General features: G+C 36.1%; 1 protein-coding gene across 1 annotated transcript; it reads right to left on the reverse strand.

The window, feature by feature from the left end:
- Window positions 1-811: 811 nt before the first annotated feature.
- Window positions 812-15,935, reverse strand: MPHOSPH10 (M-phase phosphoprotein 10). Its single transcript, XM_079126444.1, has 11 exons — window positions 15,769-15,935; window positions 13,278-13,956; window positions 12,401-12,549; window positions 11,563-11,731; window positions 9,497-9,638; window positions 8,378-8,445; window positions 7,256-7,393; window positions 4,988-5,098; window positions 3,109-3,216; window positions 1,294-1,524; window positions 812-996 (listed from the first exon to the last, which is right to left on the reverse strand). The coding sequence occupies exons 1-11, from the start codon at window positions 15,855-15,857 to the stop codon at window positions 847-849; spliced, it is 2,034 nt and encodes a 677-aa protein (XP_078982570.1). The 5' UTR covers window positions 15,858-15,935; the 3' UTR covers window positions 812-846.
- Between the last annotated feature and the right edge of the window lie 53 nt (window positions 15,936-15,988).

Raw genomic sequence — 15,988 nt, forward strand, 5'->3', positions numbered from 1 at the left:
TAATTGAGCTCAGTATAACCTAGCTCTTTCCTACTAAAGACAGCTTCTGCATTAATAAATGAACTTCCACAGGATATTCTTGATTGGCCCCTACAGACAGGAAATCAAAGGACTTTCCCTGTTGATTTGAGTGAATCTTGTTCTCATTCTCTACTCACATGCACTAAGGTTTTAATGCTTTTCTATCAAATCATAATACGAGATACTACCAGACAAATACATTTTTCCTGAATGGCAGGTGGTCAGTCATCTCTCTGCAGGCTGCTAGTCTACCTTCCTGGCTGTACTGAGCTTCTATCACTTTTAGATTATACCTGTCCTCTTTGCATGTGATTATGGACAGTAATCAATAGTCTATTGTAACCTTTGGCCAGGTGACATGGGATTCTCTTCCAAGGGGGAAAGATGCAAATGCATCAAAATGCTATTGTTCCATGAAATATGACAATGGGAGAAGAAAGTCAAGACCACAGAATGAACTTTCTGCTTTAGGTAAAAGCTGGGGGTGAAGAAGGTGGCTGGCTCTATTATGCTCTCCTCAGACTGCAGGCCAGTTATGCTTATTAGCTGGCATGCATGAGCTGGCCTGTCCCTCAGGGTCAGTGGGAGAGAGCTCAGCAGGATCAATTCAGGCAGCACAGGAAAGGCCTGGGGAGTTGGGTCCTGCTTCGTACCCAGAAAAACCCAGGCAGACTTTCCAAACCAGGCAGAGTTTGTCACTACACATGGTGGAATTCTCAAATATCTGCCCCATTAATGCAAAGGTTCTCATGAATTGTATTATAAAACAAAACAATGATAGACTATAAGCTTATATATTAAAATATACATTATATTCAAAGTATATTACAGCTTCAATTTATGAACAGAAATATCTTGTTTTTTCTTCTTTTTCTTTTCTGGTTTTTTGGCATCATTGATTTGCATTTTCACTTGATCTTGTAATTTAGAAAAGAATGCCTGAGATGACTTTAGGGCCTTGTCTTTTCCTTCATCCTGCAATTAAAAACAATACATGCTCAAGCTATAAGGTTTTATCATATATGGAAAAAAAAACCCCAAATATTAAAGTATGTTATGATTAAAACAATGTATTAAAATATAACTAGGAAACTAGACTAGAATTAAGATAGCACTTAAGACTACTGTTGCAGGCAGTCAGCAGTGTGCCATTTAATCCCACAGCTGGGCTGCGTTGTTGGCTCAGACATTCAAGTCATTGGGACAACCCAATGCTTACCATTCACTTGCCCCCAAAGGTCTCTGCAGTAGTTTTCCTTCCCTTGCCCTTACCTTTAATAAGGAAACTTTGCCAGTTTTGGTCAGGTGTTTCAACTTCTCTGAAGCTACTGTTTTCGTGTATTTCCCTGTTTGATCTGGGTTGCTCTTTTCAAGCAATTTTCTCCGTTTCTCCTTCTCCTTTATTTTTAAACGTTTTTGATATTTCTTTTTCCTCCGTTCTCGTTTCTTGTCTGTAGCTGTTTTCTCAGCAGCTGTTTTTAGATCTCCTGCTTTATTTTTCTCCTATTAAAATATAACCAACAATGTATCAATTAATCTAACCTAACATCAACTCAGGCAATTAAACAGAAAATGAGGAAACTGCATGGTAGGTAGCCAAGGGGCTGTATGTCTATGGTTCAGTGCACAAGGCCACAGAGAAACCCCCACCTGTGTTTCACATAGCTTTGCTAATTCTAAAACCTAAAATGTCTTCTTTGACAGAACACACTGATAAAGACAGTTCAGTCTCCAAACTTATTCACAAAGTCATCACGGAGACTTAGGTTCTCAAGCTCACAGTACCAGCAAAGCAAACTCTCTGCAGCATTCAGACTTCAGCAAATGCTTCAGGGACATGCCTGAGGCAGTCCCAGTTGTAAGCTGATAATGATAGTCCGTGGGCTGAGGTCAGGGGTTCTCAGAGACTGAGGGACAGAGAGAGGGAAAGGAAACCTCACTTTAGTGAGAATCAGCTTCCTCTTTTCTCCTTAGCTTCCAGCTCACCCTGCCAGGGCTGTCACCTGCACTGAGATGGAAAGGACTAACAAAAGGGTGGCTGTAGCAACAGCAAAGCAAGTGAGAAAGAAAAGAGGGCCTGCTGCTAAACCAGTCAGAAGAGGAGGGCCTAAAAGAAACCATAATTAAACATAAGGCAAGAACTTCAATATTCACAAGGCAGAGACTTCTTCCAATATCCAAATGCTCTATTCCAGATTTCATTGCTGATAAGCATTACATGGATAAAATAAAGTGGGGAGATGATAATTAAAGTAATGTTAGTATACAAACAATATAAACAATCTGTTTTAAACTTAACATCACTGTTGGTATTCCCATTTGATTATCACAAATATTTATTCTTACTGGATAATTAAAACTGCTTTTGTGATAATTCTCATACCTGTACCTCCCAATAATGAGTTAAGATGAAGACTAGTGTTTAAATACTGTAACATATCAGAGTTATTCTCCTGTATTTACAAGGGACTGGTTAAAGACCACTGCAGGTACCACAATCCACAGATCATCTGATCTCTCATATATAATAGTGAAGCATTTGTGTATAACTTATGCTCATCTTTTCTTAGACTTTGAACCATCTTTAGATGACTAATACTGAAAACAACAAAAATGCTATGCTAGGGCTGGGAAGATAGCTCAGTCGGTAGAGTGCTTGCCTTACAAGCACAAGGCCCTGGGTTCGATTCCCAGCACTGCAAAAAAAAAAAAAAAAAAAAAAAAAAAGCTATGCTAATAGCTGCTATACTGCATTGTTTAGGAACAGTGACAAGGAAAGAGTCTGTAAATATTCAGTACAGATGCTTTTGTTTATTTTTAAATTTTTTTGCAGTGCCTCACACATGCTAACCAAGTGCTCTATCACCACCCAGATGCAAATTTTTTTTTTTCTGAATATTTTCAATCTGTGGTTGGCTGACTCTATGGATGCAGAATCCACAGACATGGAGGACTGACCAAGAAACGGCTAAGATAAATTAGAACAGAAAATACAAATTCAAGGAAAATGACACTCTACAAAAGGAGCTCTGGCAATAATCACTAACTTGTAAGCAGATACTGAATGTTTTAACAATGGCTTCTTACCTTGATTTCCTCTGGGGCCAGGAGGGCTGCATCACTGACACTCACTGGAGCTACTTCTTCCATGGTTATGGCTGGCAGATTTGACACAACCTTAATCTCTGGTACAGGCTTGAAAAGAGAACACATTTAATAGGAAGTCAGAAGTAGCCCTAACATACACACATACATATATATAATACATTATGGAAATTATTTAAAATGTTAAATGTGTTGGCAGCCAAGGTCTCAAGTTAACTGGAATTGTGCCGTGCTAGTGGCCAGCAACAGGATGCCTCTGAAGTCATAAGAGAATGGGGTATTTTAGGGTCTTCTGTCTCAAAATCATTCCAATAGCAGTTATTTCTACAGTTTCACATGACATTTCTGCCATATCAAACACCACTTCTTTCATCTATTACTAAACTAGTCCCATCTGCCACCTATATGGACATTCTCAAACAATCATATCTATGATTTTATAAAATCATAAAATGTTAATATTATCTTGCCTTTGGTTAAGGAAAAAAAGCTAGCATACATACAGAGAAAGAAGCAAAGAAAATGCTTATGGGAACAAAAGTACAGACTATTTTTTTCCAATTGGTACATTAGAGTTGTACATAATGGTGGGAATACAGACTATTTGATAAATTTTCTCATCTTCCAGCTTCTGAAACATATATATATGAAATGGTATTGGACTGTTAAAAAACTAAAACAATATCAAAATAAACATAATCATTATGAAAAGGAGAAAAGAATACACTAACTCAAAAGCCATTTGCTTTCTGTTTTGTTTTTATTTCCCCTTGTTTTGAAAGTACCAAAGAAACTCAGGTTAACACAGAATTCATACTGATCATGATAATAAAAGAGCACTCATGCTGGTGTTCTTTGTATCTAATTTTTGCATGTCCCTGTGAGGGACACCAGTTGGTGAAGAGCAAATAAGAATGACTTCAGACCCTTCTATTGCCTGAGTCGAGGAAAGGCTGGGGTGTGAGAAGGAACAAGAGTGAAACTAAGATGAATAAGCCTCTACTGCAAAGCAGGTCAAAACTCCTCTAACCACTCATTTTCCTTTTCACAGTCCTGTCTAAATTCTAGCTAACTAAGGAGGTATTTGCCCCAGGAAAATTCACAACAAAAATAAGCTAGAAAAACAGCATGATCCTGGATTCTAAGTAAAAGGAAAATGTCAGATTGTAAGAGAAATTATTTCTTCCACTGGACTAGTCTTTGATTATTTTTTAGGGATATTGAACTCCAGTCTACAATTTAAAGAAAAATCTGGAAGCAAACAGAGACAGTTGTCCAAAGACAACAAAAAAATGATGACTGATAATTGGTAATGAAGTCTACAAAGAAGACATCATATTAAAAAACAATCTAAATATGAAAAAAAGGAGAATCAAGGGAGAACCAATACTGGCAGTTTACATTTCTGAAGAGGAAGAAGGAAAAAATACACACATACATACATATATATATATATATATTTTTTTTTTTTTTTTAATTGAATCAAGTAGATAACACATTCACTCCTCCTTCAATTCCCAAGATTTCAAAATGTGCCTGGGGATTTCCTTGTATCAAACTCTGGGCCAAAATGTGTCTGTATAGTGGACACATTTTGTGCCAACCTGAACATGAATAGAGAACAATGGATACAGCCCAATGGTTACAAATGTGCTATGGGATGAAGAGGTAAAAAGCAAAGTAATGACAGATGCAGGGAGGAGGGATGGGGACAGAACACAAGTCCTGAATGTAATTTACAGGGAGCTGCTAAAGGACTAAATTCTCTGAAACCAAATAAAGAGTTAGTCTCACAAAAGCTCAAAAAGTTTTATTAAGGTCATGTCTGCTCTATCTACACAGTGACTCTTATCACACTTACTGGTTTAGGGATGAAGTGGAAGTTTGACAGGGCATCCAATTTTAAAAAGAGAGAATCCATCATCTTCTGAATTTCTACATGTTCCGGATTTTCTTCTTCTGCTGTTTTTTGCTTAGGAAATAAGGTCAACAACATTGGAGCAAGAAGCTAAAATAAATCATACTCAGAACAATAAAGACCAATGAGGATATTCCCAATTTCTCAGCACCAGTGTTTCAGCTATAAAGAAACATCACAAAGGTAAAAAAGTTATCAGTACCACAATGCTACCAGCATCTATCAACAAGGGATGTTATCCCTTTAGGAGCCATAGAAACCACACCTCTGACATTTAAAACTTACAATCTAATTTCTTTGGTATTTGCTTTTGTTAAGAATAAGCTACTTCCACTAGGATGGCTATAAAAAAAAAAGGGGGGGGGGCGGATAACAAGTGGTAGCAAGGTGAGGATATTAAGAAATTAGACCCTGCGTATGGCTGGTAGAAATGTAAAATAGTATGGCAACAGAGGCAGCAAGCTTGGCAGTTCCACTAAAGGTTAAACAGAGAACTACCACATGGCCCAGCATTTCCACTCCTAAGTATACACCTAAGATAATTAAAAATTAGTACTTAAACAAAAACGCTAACACAGCACTATTCCCAATAGCCAAAAGGGGTTGTGGCTCAGTGGTAGAGCACTTGCCTGGCTATACCTTTTTATTATTATTATCCTTTTATTTATACGGAATTTGTTAAAGATTTATTTTGATTAATAACATTGAAAAAATTGAGCAATTTTCATTCTACTGAGGAGAAAAGGCAAATTTCATACATTTTTCTTTTGGCCCTAACTGCTTATTCTAAAAAGATAATTTTTTTTGTTTGTTTGTTTTTATTAAAACAAGAAGGAAAACGAAAGAACTAGGAAGGATTGATGCTCTACCTCCATGATCCTGACACCCGAGAAGCATTCAGATATTTCTGAGGTCTGTCAACAGCATCTACCTACCAGCCGGTCCAGGTGTTATGCTACACTGCTTAACTCACTTAAAAATTCTTAAAGCCCAGTATAGGTGTGGTGTGCACCTATAGTCCCAGCTCCTTGGGAGGCTGATCATTGTAAGCCCAGGAGTTTAAGACCCGCCTGGATAACACAGTGAGACACTGTCTCAGAAGGCAGAAAAATATTCTATATATGTCTTTTTACCTCATTCTAGGCAATATCTGTAAAGTTGTATATTTGATATAATTTTCCTGATCCACATTACATACACAACTGTAAGGCTCATCCACGTGCTGTCTACCGTCACCTTGTTTATTACCTTTAGTATGGATACCAAACTTCAGAAAATACTGGTCATCAACCCAGACTACTTTCTAATGGAATGGGTCTAGAATTTGCCTGACTAATTTAATCAATATACAGCAACTCCAAGTTCACAGTCAAAAAAACATAATTGACTACTGACTTCCAAGATAGAAATAAAACTATCATTTATACAACTGGCATAAACTGCTACATTACCTATTTATTTTTTTAACTCTCATGATTTCCAAACATTTTCTTTATTTATTGAGTCTCTTCACAGTAGCCAGGAAACTGACAGCAAGCATCAACTGAAGCTGTGTATACACTGTCCTTCGACTACTACCTTGGGTTACAAGGCAGCCAGGGATTAGTTTTGTTAAAATATTTTTAGTTCTTCCCTTTTACAGTGGTATCAGAACACTGGCTGGCTGTTACTGCTTCAATAGCATTAATGAATAGAATCTGATAGCAACCCTCCGGGTCTTGCAGAGTAAAAATACCACTTCAACATGGTCAATATGTGAATAGGGGACAATAAATCCAAAGTGAAGATATAATTCAATTACTTAATCTTCTTGGAATTATGACTTTGTCCTGCTGTTTAACCAAAGATTACTTTTAGAATTTAAGAAAAAATAAATAAATAACCCCCCAAAAAAGATGAATTCATAATCATATAGCAATAACTTCAAAATATCAATGAGAAATGATTTAAAAAGTATAGCACTATATAATAAGTGCTGGAAAGTTAGTAAAAGGCTACAAAAGAACATGGTGATCAATGTCTAATTGCAAAGCAAATCTCCTGTTCCTATACATTCAGTGGAAATATCATAACCCCAATATTCTAAGCATGCTTTTTCTCACACTTAAATGAGGTGACAGAAGGGCCATTTCAGGATTTCAACAGTCACAAAATGTCTGATTCTCTTCTTTTGTTCCTTTCATAATAATAGTATTGCCTTGGAGGCCTTACCTGGTTGAGTTTGATGTATTCCTGTTCATATATTTCAGCAAGGCTCAATTTACTCTTCTCATGGTCTAATGTTAAACGTTTTTTATACTCATATGCATCTTCTTTAGGTTTTTCTTTACGTACAACATCATCCCAAGCCTGAAATGGACAGGATTAAGAGCAGCACAAGTTAACACAATAATTCCAAGGCTTTCGCAAGAATTGTAGCAAAAAGAATTTTCAACTTAAGCAATGATTATTCAAGTCACAAAGGATAAGCATTATGAAAAACAAAGAGGATTTTAACTTAGATATCCTTCTCAGCTCTTATTTTAAATAAATCTGGTCACCAACTTTAATTCCACATTTCCTCATAATAGTTTGTGTAAAAGTCAAGCCTCATGTTTCAACTCATTTCATTTCAAATTTTAAGCAACTATGCATATAATACTCTCTCCCTTCATACCCCTGTATTTTAGATACAAGTTCAGGTAAACATTGTACATCATACATTTTAAAGCCATCTCTTATGGTACATGTCATATACCTTTTATTCTAAGTTTACAAAATCCACATCAACTCTTAAACAAAAATTCTTTCCCAGTTTATTAATGTTGGAAAAGACATTCTCTTAATTTGTTGTGCTAGATACTATGTTTAGACCAAGGGTCCCAGGTGTGACCATGGCAAGTCACACACAAGTAACTATTCCAACTACTCAGCAGGTCAGCAAAACTTAGAAGGGAAGATGATGGCAATGGCTTCCAATTACCTTCCTCCTCAGGCACAATGCCTGTCTTTCCCGGGTACTTGAAAAGAGCAGTACCTCACACAATAGAAGTTGAAGACAACCTGAGTCTATTTATTCTGCATTACAACCCTGTGCCCGCTTCCTTTCTTTTGAGATGGGAGTCTGGCTACACTGCCCAAGTAACTCACCAACTTCCTACCTCAGTCTCCTGAGTAGCTGGAATTAGAGGTACACCCCACCACACCTGGCTCCTTAGTCTAGTCTTAAAGTCAAGTAAAGAACATTATTGAATGGAAATGAAGAACACATTACTCCTACTACTCAAATCATCTTGTATTATTTCTAAAAATTTTAGTGAAATTTAAAATAAGTTCAATTTCATTCTTACTGACCTGATCTCGTATCCTCTGCTTAATGAGATCTTCTAGTTGGAAGGTGGTTTCCTCTGTGATCACAGGTGCTAAATGAAGCACAACATGTTTTTATTAGGAAAATACTTATAAGTGATTTTTAAATTGTAGTCCTTGGACTTGCAGCATCAGCAACATGTGGGAATTTGCTATAAATGCAAAGTTGTGGGCTGACCCCACACTTCCTGAATCACAAAGTGAGAAGGGGAACAGCTATCCATGTCTTAAGAAGTGTTCTGCTGTTCCTCAAGTTTGATAACCACATTAGAAAATATGTGGTGATAAGTACTAATACATCTATCCCATGTAACTGGGGGCTTTCCCCCTTTTCCATTCTCTCTTTTGCAGAAATAAAATGGAAACTCATTTGTACTTAATGGGCCCAAGAAAGAATTTGATGAGATGACCAGGGTTTTTTAGGCTGAAGTTTACAATTTAGTTAGTGGACTGTGACAGGTTGCAAGCCTCATAAACAGAGCACTTTAAGAAATCTGATTATGGACTATCTATTGGTTTCATTAGTGCAACAATGTCAAATTTGAGTGTATTATTAGTACTATGGTTAAACAGGAGAATGTCCTAGTTCCTAGAAAATATACACAAAAGTACTTAAGAGTGACTCGCGATACTATCAACTTACTTTCAAACAATTCAAAGGAAAAAAGGTACATAAACAATCCCAAATATACATAAGGGGAAAAAAGGTAAAAATGGGCCAAGCACAGTGGCACATCCCTGTAATCCCAGTGGCTCAGAGGGCTGAGGAACGAGGAGTTCAAAGGCAGCCTCAACAACTTGGTGAGACCATAAGCAACTTGACAAGACCCTTTCTATAAATAAAATATAAAAAAGGGCTGGGATGTTGCTCAGTGGTACCAAAAAAAAAAAAAAAAAAAAAAGTAAAAACTACAAACGTTAACAACTGGGAAATCCAGCTGAATGGCATGGCATACAGATTTTTACTCTACTATTTTCCAACTTTTCTGAATGTTTGCACATTTTAAAATAAAAAGAAATGTCCTTCCAAAATTTTCAAGGAAAGCAGAACCATACAAAAAGCACAGGAAACAAGAGTTTACAGAAACCTAGCAGGAACCATACCCATCCGGACAGCATGATCAAAGTGCAGGTTTTCCTCTAGGAGACTGTTCTCTGGTCGCTTCTGTGCTGTCACTTCGCCTTGAAGCTGCCAAGGCTTTTTTTCCAACAACTCTTTTTCTAAAGATGCAATTTTTTCATTCATCTAGGAATAAGACAAGAATTTCTACTTATAAATTAAACTAATATTCAAATAAAAGAGCATAATATTTTAAATATGGGAAAGAAATGTATAATTCCTTAATTGTTTTGTTCTTGGAACTGTTTATTATTTCATTGACTTATATTCCTATTGTCTCAGGCAGTTGACCTATAGATGATCCCTTTTCCCCATTCATTGGAAATGCATGTTGATAATACTCTAAATTTCCCCACAAATATTGGAAATTAAGTGTTTAGTAAACATTGGGTGTATTTCTAGGCTTTGTTCTATACAAATGACCTATATGTTCACAATCCTTAGAGCATTTTACTATTTTTTTTTGGGCAGGGCCTTAAATATGTGAATGCTCTACCACTGAGCTACACCCCAAGCTCTCTAACATAATTTTTTAACATAATTTTTTATTACTTAATTACTTATAGCTAATGCAGCCTGACTCTTGAACTATACACACTAATTCTCTAACTTCTAAAAGGCAACAATTATAAAGACTTCAGTATATAAAATAGCAGCTTGTATAGCTACCTTACAGAATTCTCTTAAACGTTCCTATTCTTGCTCATCTAATTCTTTTAGTATCCATGCTTTCATTTTTAGTTTTTCTTACCTCTTATTTTTCTATTTTGTGTCTGCATTGGCTAACAATCCTAGAAGAATGTTAATAAAAGGTAATTATAATAATGGACATTTTCTCTTATTCCTGATTTTAGAGTTTTCCTAAAATTTTACCTAGAATTTTTATGCACAATGGCAACTTTTGGACAATGTATTTGTATCTCAAAAGGAGTAAAAAAGAAACAAAAACATCATCATCAACAAAAATCAGGACATAAATTCTGATTTTTGGCAAGTCTTTCTGCCATAGACTTTTTCTCCTTAACCTCTTACAACCAAGAATCACATTAGACTTCCTAAATGAATTCAAAAGAATAAGGTCCAATTGCTTTTATGGCATTTTTTTCATTGTGCTATTTTGGATTTTTGTATCACCATTAATAAATGAGACTGTATTTTAATTTCATCTTTGTCAGGTTTAGCTCTCCATATTACAACAGTTTTACAAGAAAAGTTTGGAAGTTTTACTTTACATGTGGAAGTTGATTAAACAGCATTAAATTATTTATTTCTTGAAGGTTTGATATAATCCCACAGTAAAACCAAATCTTATTCATTTTCTTGAGGAAGGGCGGGAGAAATAAGGTGAAAAGACATAACTCATCACAAATTTATTTTCTTTTATGGTGCTTTTTTCCTTCAGACTTCTTTTGGGGACAATCTGGTAATCATGAATGTAATTCAGATTCTCATACTTTTCATAATTATTTTGGTATCTTGTTATCTTTCACTATCTGCCTATTCTCATTTCTAACTGTACAATTTTAAGGTGGACAAATGATACAGCCAAGTGATGGGAGCTACACTATATCTATTAAAACTAAGTGATATGTCTGTCTGAAATTATGTCATAAGCAAACAATTTTATCAACTTTGGAAGATGTGTTTGAGATGATTTGAGATGGTAACAACCACAAAAATAATTTACAGAGGACTTTAAAGAGACAGGCAGCATTCTCCAGAGAAGCTCAGTTACAAGAGGCTCAAGGGATGGCTAAGCAGGAGAGACATGCCATAGGTATAAAGACATCAGACATAAAGAAAAGAAACGAAGGTTTTACACAAGGGCCCCCAACTGAAAGTCACAGGCTAAGAAATGCAAACACTGACTTTTGCAGATTAGAAAGTTTCAGTATGGCATCTACACATGGTGCTTCAGACAGTGGATGCAAGATTTTCATTCTTATAGGACAGTCAGAAGATCCCACAGAAAAAAATAGTATAGATTAGACTACGAGTTCTACTGTCATGTAAAGCACATAAAAAAATTTCTTAAATTCCTAATAATTACCTTCTCCTGTCTTTTCTCAAAAGAGGATTTAACTTCATCAGAATCTTTCTTTACATTTAATACATCTGTATCTTCAGTTTCTTTAGCATCTGGCAAATCAAAGGTCACTCTTTTCGAGCCTTTATGCTGTTCACTATCTTCACTTTCTTCAAGGTCATTATCTTCATCCCTGTAATACAAAACATGTATCAAAGGAAAAACAAAACTTTTCACTAGAAAACAAAAACAAATTTTCCCCTATTGAAGTTCCTTTGTATCTCCAATGTCACCAAATTTATTCAGAACTTCCAAAGTCATTAAGTTACTAAAGAACAACAGAAGGAATTATTTAGGTGAAATGCTATGTAAGAAAAAAAGGGTCCAATATGTACAAACAAATTATTCATCAATCTATAATATAAACTTCTTATTTCACAGAAATAACCTTAGAGGATTTTTATTGGCATGAATCCCACATCAGGACTGGGGTTGTAGCTTACTAGTAGAGCACTTTCTTAGCACATGTGAGGCACTGGGTTCAAGCCTTAGCACCACAATAAAGAATAAATAAACAAAAGAAAGGTTTAAAAAAAAAGGTTGCCATCTTTAAAAACAAAATAAAAAAACCCAAATCAAAGCTTCTTCCTTGCAACGAAGGTTTGTTACTGCCAGAAATATTTTTCTTCATTAAATGATCTCTAATATCCCTTTAAATTAAGAATTTCTTCAAGCTACATTGATAATCTCAAATTGGAGAATCTACTATTTGATCTTAGAGAATTTAACTGCACATGGCTGACAATTATGAACATACATACACTTCTAGCTTATAATGTAAAGAATGATTCAAAATACTCACGTTTCAGAAATGCTTTGTTCTGCTTCTTCAGCAATTTCTTCCTCTTCTTTGTTTGAACCCAGCCCATCATCATCACTTACCATGTCTTCATCACTTTCAACTGGATCAAAAAAATCTTTGTATTTCAGATTTCTCGAACTTTTACCTGACTACACAAAAAGATTTTAAAAACATTTAATGAAAGACAGAAAAATACATAAAAACACATGCATATATATATATATACATATATATATAACATATATAAAGCATGCACATACACCCACACAGTTTTCCTACTTTAACACTACCAGTCAAAAAGGAATTATGGGAAACTGACAACCAATAACACTACCACAAAACCATTAAGAACTGGAATATAACAAACTGAATGGAAGTATAGTATTTATTTATTTATTTTTTGGACACAATACCTTATTTATTTGTATGGGGTTATGAGGATCTACCCAGTGCCTCACAAGTGCTAAGTATGCACTCAACCACCCCATGTCCATACACTGTTATTTATAATCGACAAAACAAGAGTACACTATTCCTATCTCTAAATCTTCTAACTATAATTATTTCCAAAACACCCCTACCTATGTAAATATTAAATGCTTTCATTCTCAATTATTTTTAGTGTTTGGTGAAAATACATTTGAGGGAAACCTGTGAATACCTCTAACATATGATAATGGTTCTTAAGCTATATATCAAGAGAACAGTTTTGTGATAAGGAAATTATTTCTTCAGTTTAATTTCACCAATTTTTTTCAATTTAATACTTCATATGTACTCTGATAAACTTTGAGATGCTTAGAAATCTCTTAGGAAAAAGAACAAAATCTTAATTGAGGAGGAAGAAAATACTCTCTTTTCTCTTCCATAACTTTACCTTAAGTTTTTGATTTCCAAACAATTCTTCCTCATCTTCATCAGAATCAATATCTACAAATAAGTCAATATCTTCTTTCTCCTCCTCATCATCTTTTTTTTGTTCTTCTTTTTCTATGTTCTCTAAAAAGGTCTCCATTTCAGAGAGTTTGAAGAATTTATCATCTACTATGGACTTCTCTCTTGACTTCCCTGGCAGTTTGTTTTGCACTTTGGTCTGCTGTTCCAATTTGCTAATATCAAAGTCAAGATCAGAATCCTCATCACTGAAAACCGGGCTTTTCCTCAGATCAGATTTGCTTGAGTTTTTAGCCTTCTCATCAGCTTTAGGATCATTATCACCCACATCTGAAACAACTTCTTCCTCTTTCAAATCTTCTAGGTTCTCCTGGTTATCAGCCTCCATCTCTGAGCCATCCTCTTCACACTCCTGTTCTTTATTCTTTGGGAGAAGACTGATGTTTTCATTTTTAATTGTTTCACTAACTACCTTCTGAAAATACTGTAAAACTGGTTCATTTTGCAATTCCAGTTGTTGCCAAATCTGTTCATCATCAAAATTGTTTATCACGAGTTTCTGTAAAGGACTTCCAAGGATCCTATCATTCTCTAGTATTTTATTGAAGTCATAAAGAACTTTAGTTAAAGAAGTGAAGTTTGATGCTAATCCATCTTGAATCCTATTGGGAGAGGAGATCAAAGGAGACATAAAATTTATTGGTAGTAATTTCACAGTACTCTGAATTAAAAGAAAAATAAAGGATTTGACTCTTGTGCAAAATATCAAACATGAAATATCAATTTTAAGTATAGATTCTGAGTCAGGCACAGTGGCACATGCCTATAATCCCAGCAGCTCACGAAGCTAAGGCAGGAGGATCACAACTTCAAAGTCAGTCTCAGCAACATAGCAAGGCCCTAAGCAAGCTAGCAAGACCCTGTCTCAAAATAAAATATAAAAAAGGGCTGGGGAATTGGCTCAGTGGTTAAGTGCCCCTAGGTTTAATTCCCAGGACCAAAAAGTTAAAAAGGTATAGATTCCAGATCCCAACAATACAGTATCTTTAAGCCACAGTGATATATAAAAGCCATCAACTAACTATCTGAATCTGCTGTACAGATCAGGCAGGAAAACTAGTATAGATCTATTTACTCGGAGGCTTAAAACATATCAGTCTTAAATTCTTAACTATGCTACCAGATATTACACGTCATGGTCAACATTTACTTTGGTTAGAGTAGTCGAGGGAGACTTAATGAGATGTGTTATCTGAGACAAAACCTACAAATAAGGAAACTATTATAGAAAATGTAATATGTATTCTGGGAAGAGGCAAAAACAAGTTCCCTAAGATGGAAATGAGGAGCTTGAGGACTAGAAAGGACAGCACAGCTGCAGTATAGTAAAAGAAACAGAGAATGAGGTTAAAGTCTGGTGAGAGCCAAATTATGCAATGATCAGGAGCAAGAGTTTGCCATCTTAAGTGTAATGAGAAAACATCAGAAGGTTTTAAGCTGAATGAAATAAGATTTGCAATTTGGAAAGATGACCTATAGAGGAAAAAGAATGAGGTCAGGGTGATTAAGTAGTTGATACAGTATTCCATGCAAAGGAGGATGGAGATTTGTGCTGGAGTTAGAGCAGTGAAATTGGTAAGAGCAAGCTGGATCCCCAATACAGTTTGGAGATAGAATGATATGAGATATAGAGCGACATCAAATGTAAACAGAAAAATGAATAATCAAGGAAGTAGATTAGCATGTAAACTAGTAATTGGAATGACTCAAGGGTCACTTACTGAGATAGGAAGGCTTGGCTGGTGGAACACAGGAAAATGATTTTAAGAAAGTATAGTATTAGTGGGCAAGTTTTTTTTCTTTCAGTTCTATTTTGGACACAGTGATTTCGAGATGCTGAGTTTTGCACTTGCCTGCAGATGCTGTGGATATGAAGCTCAAGGAAGAGATCTGGGTTTGAAGTATAAACCTAGGTCATTATTTTGTAGATCTCATTTGAAATTCAACAAAATAGGTACAAAATGTGTGCAATGGGAGGAAAGATAAAAAAAAATCCTAGTTCCCAAGCAGCTCAGTCGGGGGGGGGGGGAGGGGCGGTGTACAGACAAGCAAGAAGTTCATACTTTCAATAAAGTTTGGTAATAGGTAAGTACTGGGTGATTTGGGGGCACCTGTTTGGAAAAAGCAACGAACCCAGTGTGTGTATGGAGATATGGGGGACAGTGTAAGTCTCCAGGAGGCCAATGAGCCTTAATAATAAGCTTAGTTTGATTTCAACAGCACACAACCGGAAGGTCCGCGCTAAACAGCTTTCAATTTTTTTAAATCGATGGGCCATGGGAGCATAAACTGATACTTGGGAAGAAATAATCTATGCTCCCTTTTCTTCCCCTACAGAATTTTCCGTCTTTAGAAGCAACTCCCGCCCGCGTGAGAACTGGGCAGCTCTCCGAGTCCGGAATACGTGCACTTACGTGAGGAAGCATTCAGGTCGGCTGGTGGCTTTACCGACCTCTCTTAGACACCGTTCCAGAGTCCTTCGACGCCAGACCCGAGGAGCCATAGCCGTCAGCTACTCTATGTACTGCACCTCATGCAAAGGAAGAGAGCCCACACGGAAGAGAGCCAACCGGAAATCCCCCGGCAAAAAAGGTGCCTAGTGCAACCCGTAACTCATAACCGAAGGTTCCGCGA

The sequence above is a fragment of the Sciurus vulgaris genome (genome assembly GCF_902686455.1).
Source record: "Sciurus vulgaris genome assembly, chromosome: 2".
Lineage (NCBI taxonomy): Eukaryota > Metazoa > Chordata > Mammalia > Rodentia > Sciuridae > Sciurus > Sciurus vulgaris.

What these genes read in the sequence shown, in the direction of transcription:
- MPHOSPH10 (XM_079126444.1), bottom strand. Translation starts at nt 15,857, where the DNA reads ATGGCTCCTCGGGTCTGGCGTCGAAGGACTCTGGAACGGTGTCTAAGA. An exon ending in AATACATCAAACTCAACCAG is followed by an intron (nt 5,099 to 7,255) that starts GTAAGGCCTCCA and finishes TTATTTCCTAAG; the next exon opens with CAAAAAACAGCAGAAGAAGA. An exon ending in TCCACTTCATCCCTAAACCA is followed by an intron (nt 3,217 to 4,987) that starts GTAAGTGTGATA and finishes TCTCTTTTCAAG; the next exon opens with CCTGTACCAGAGATTAAGGT.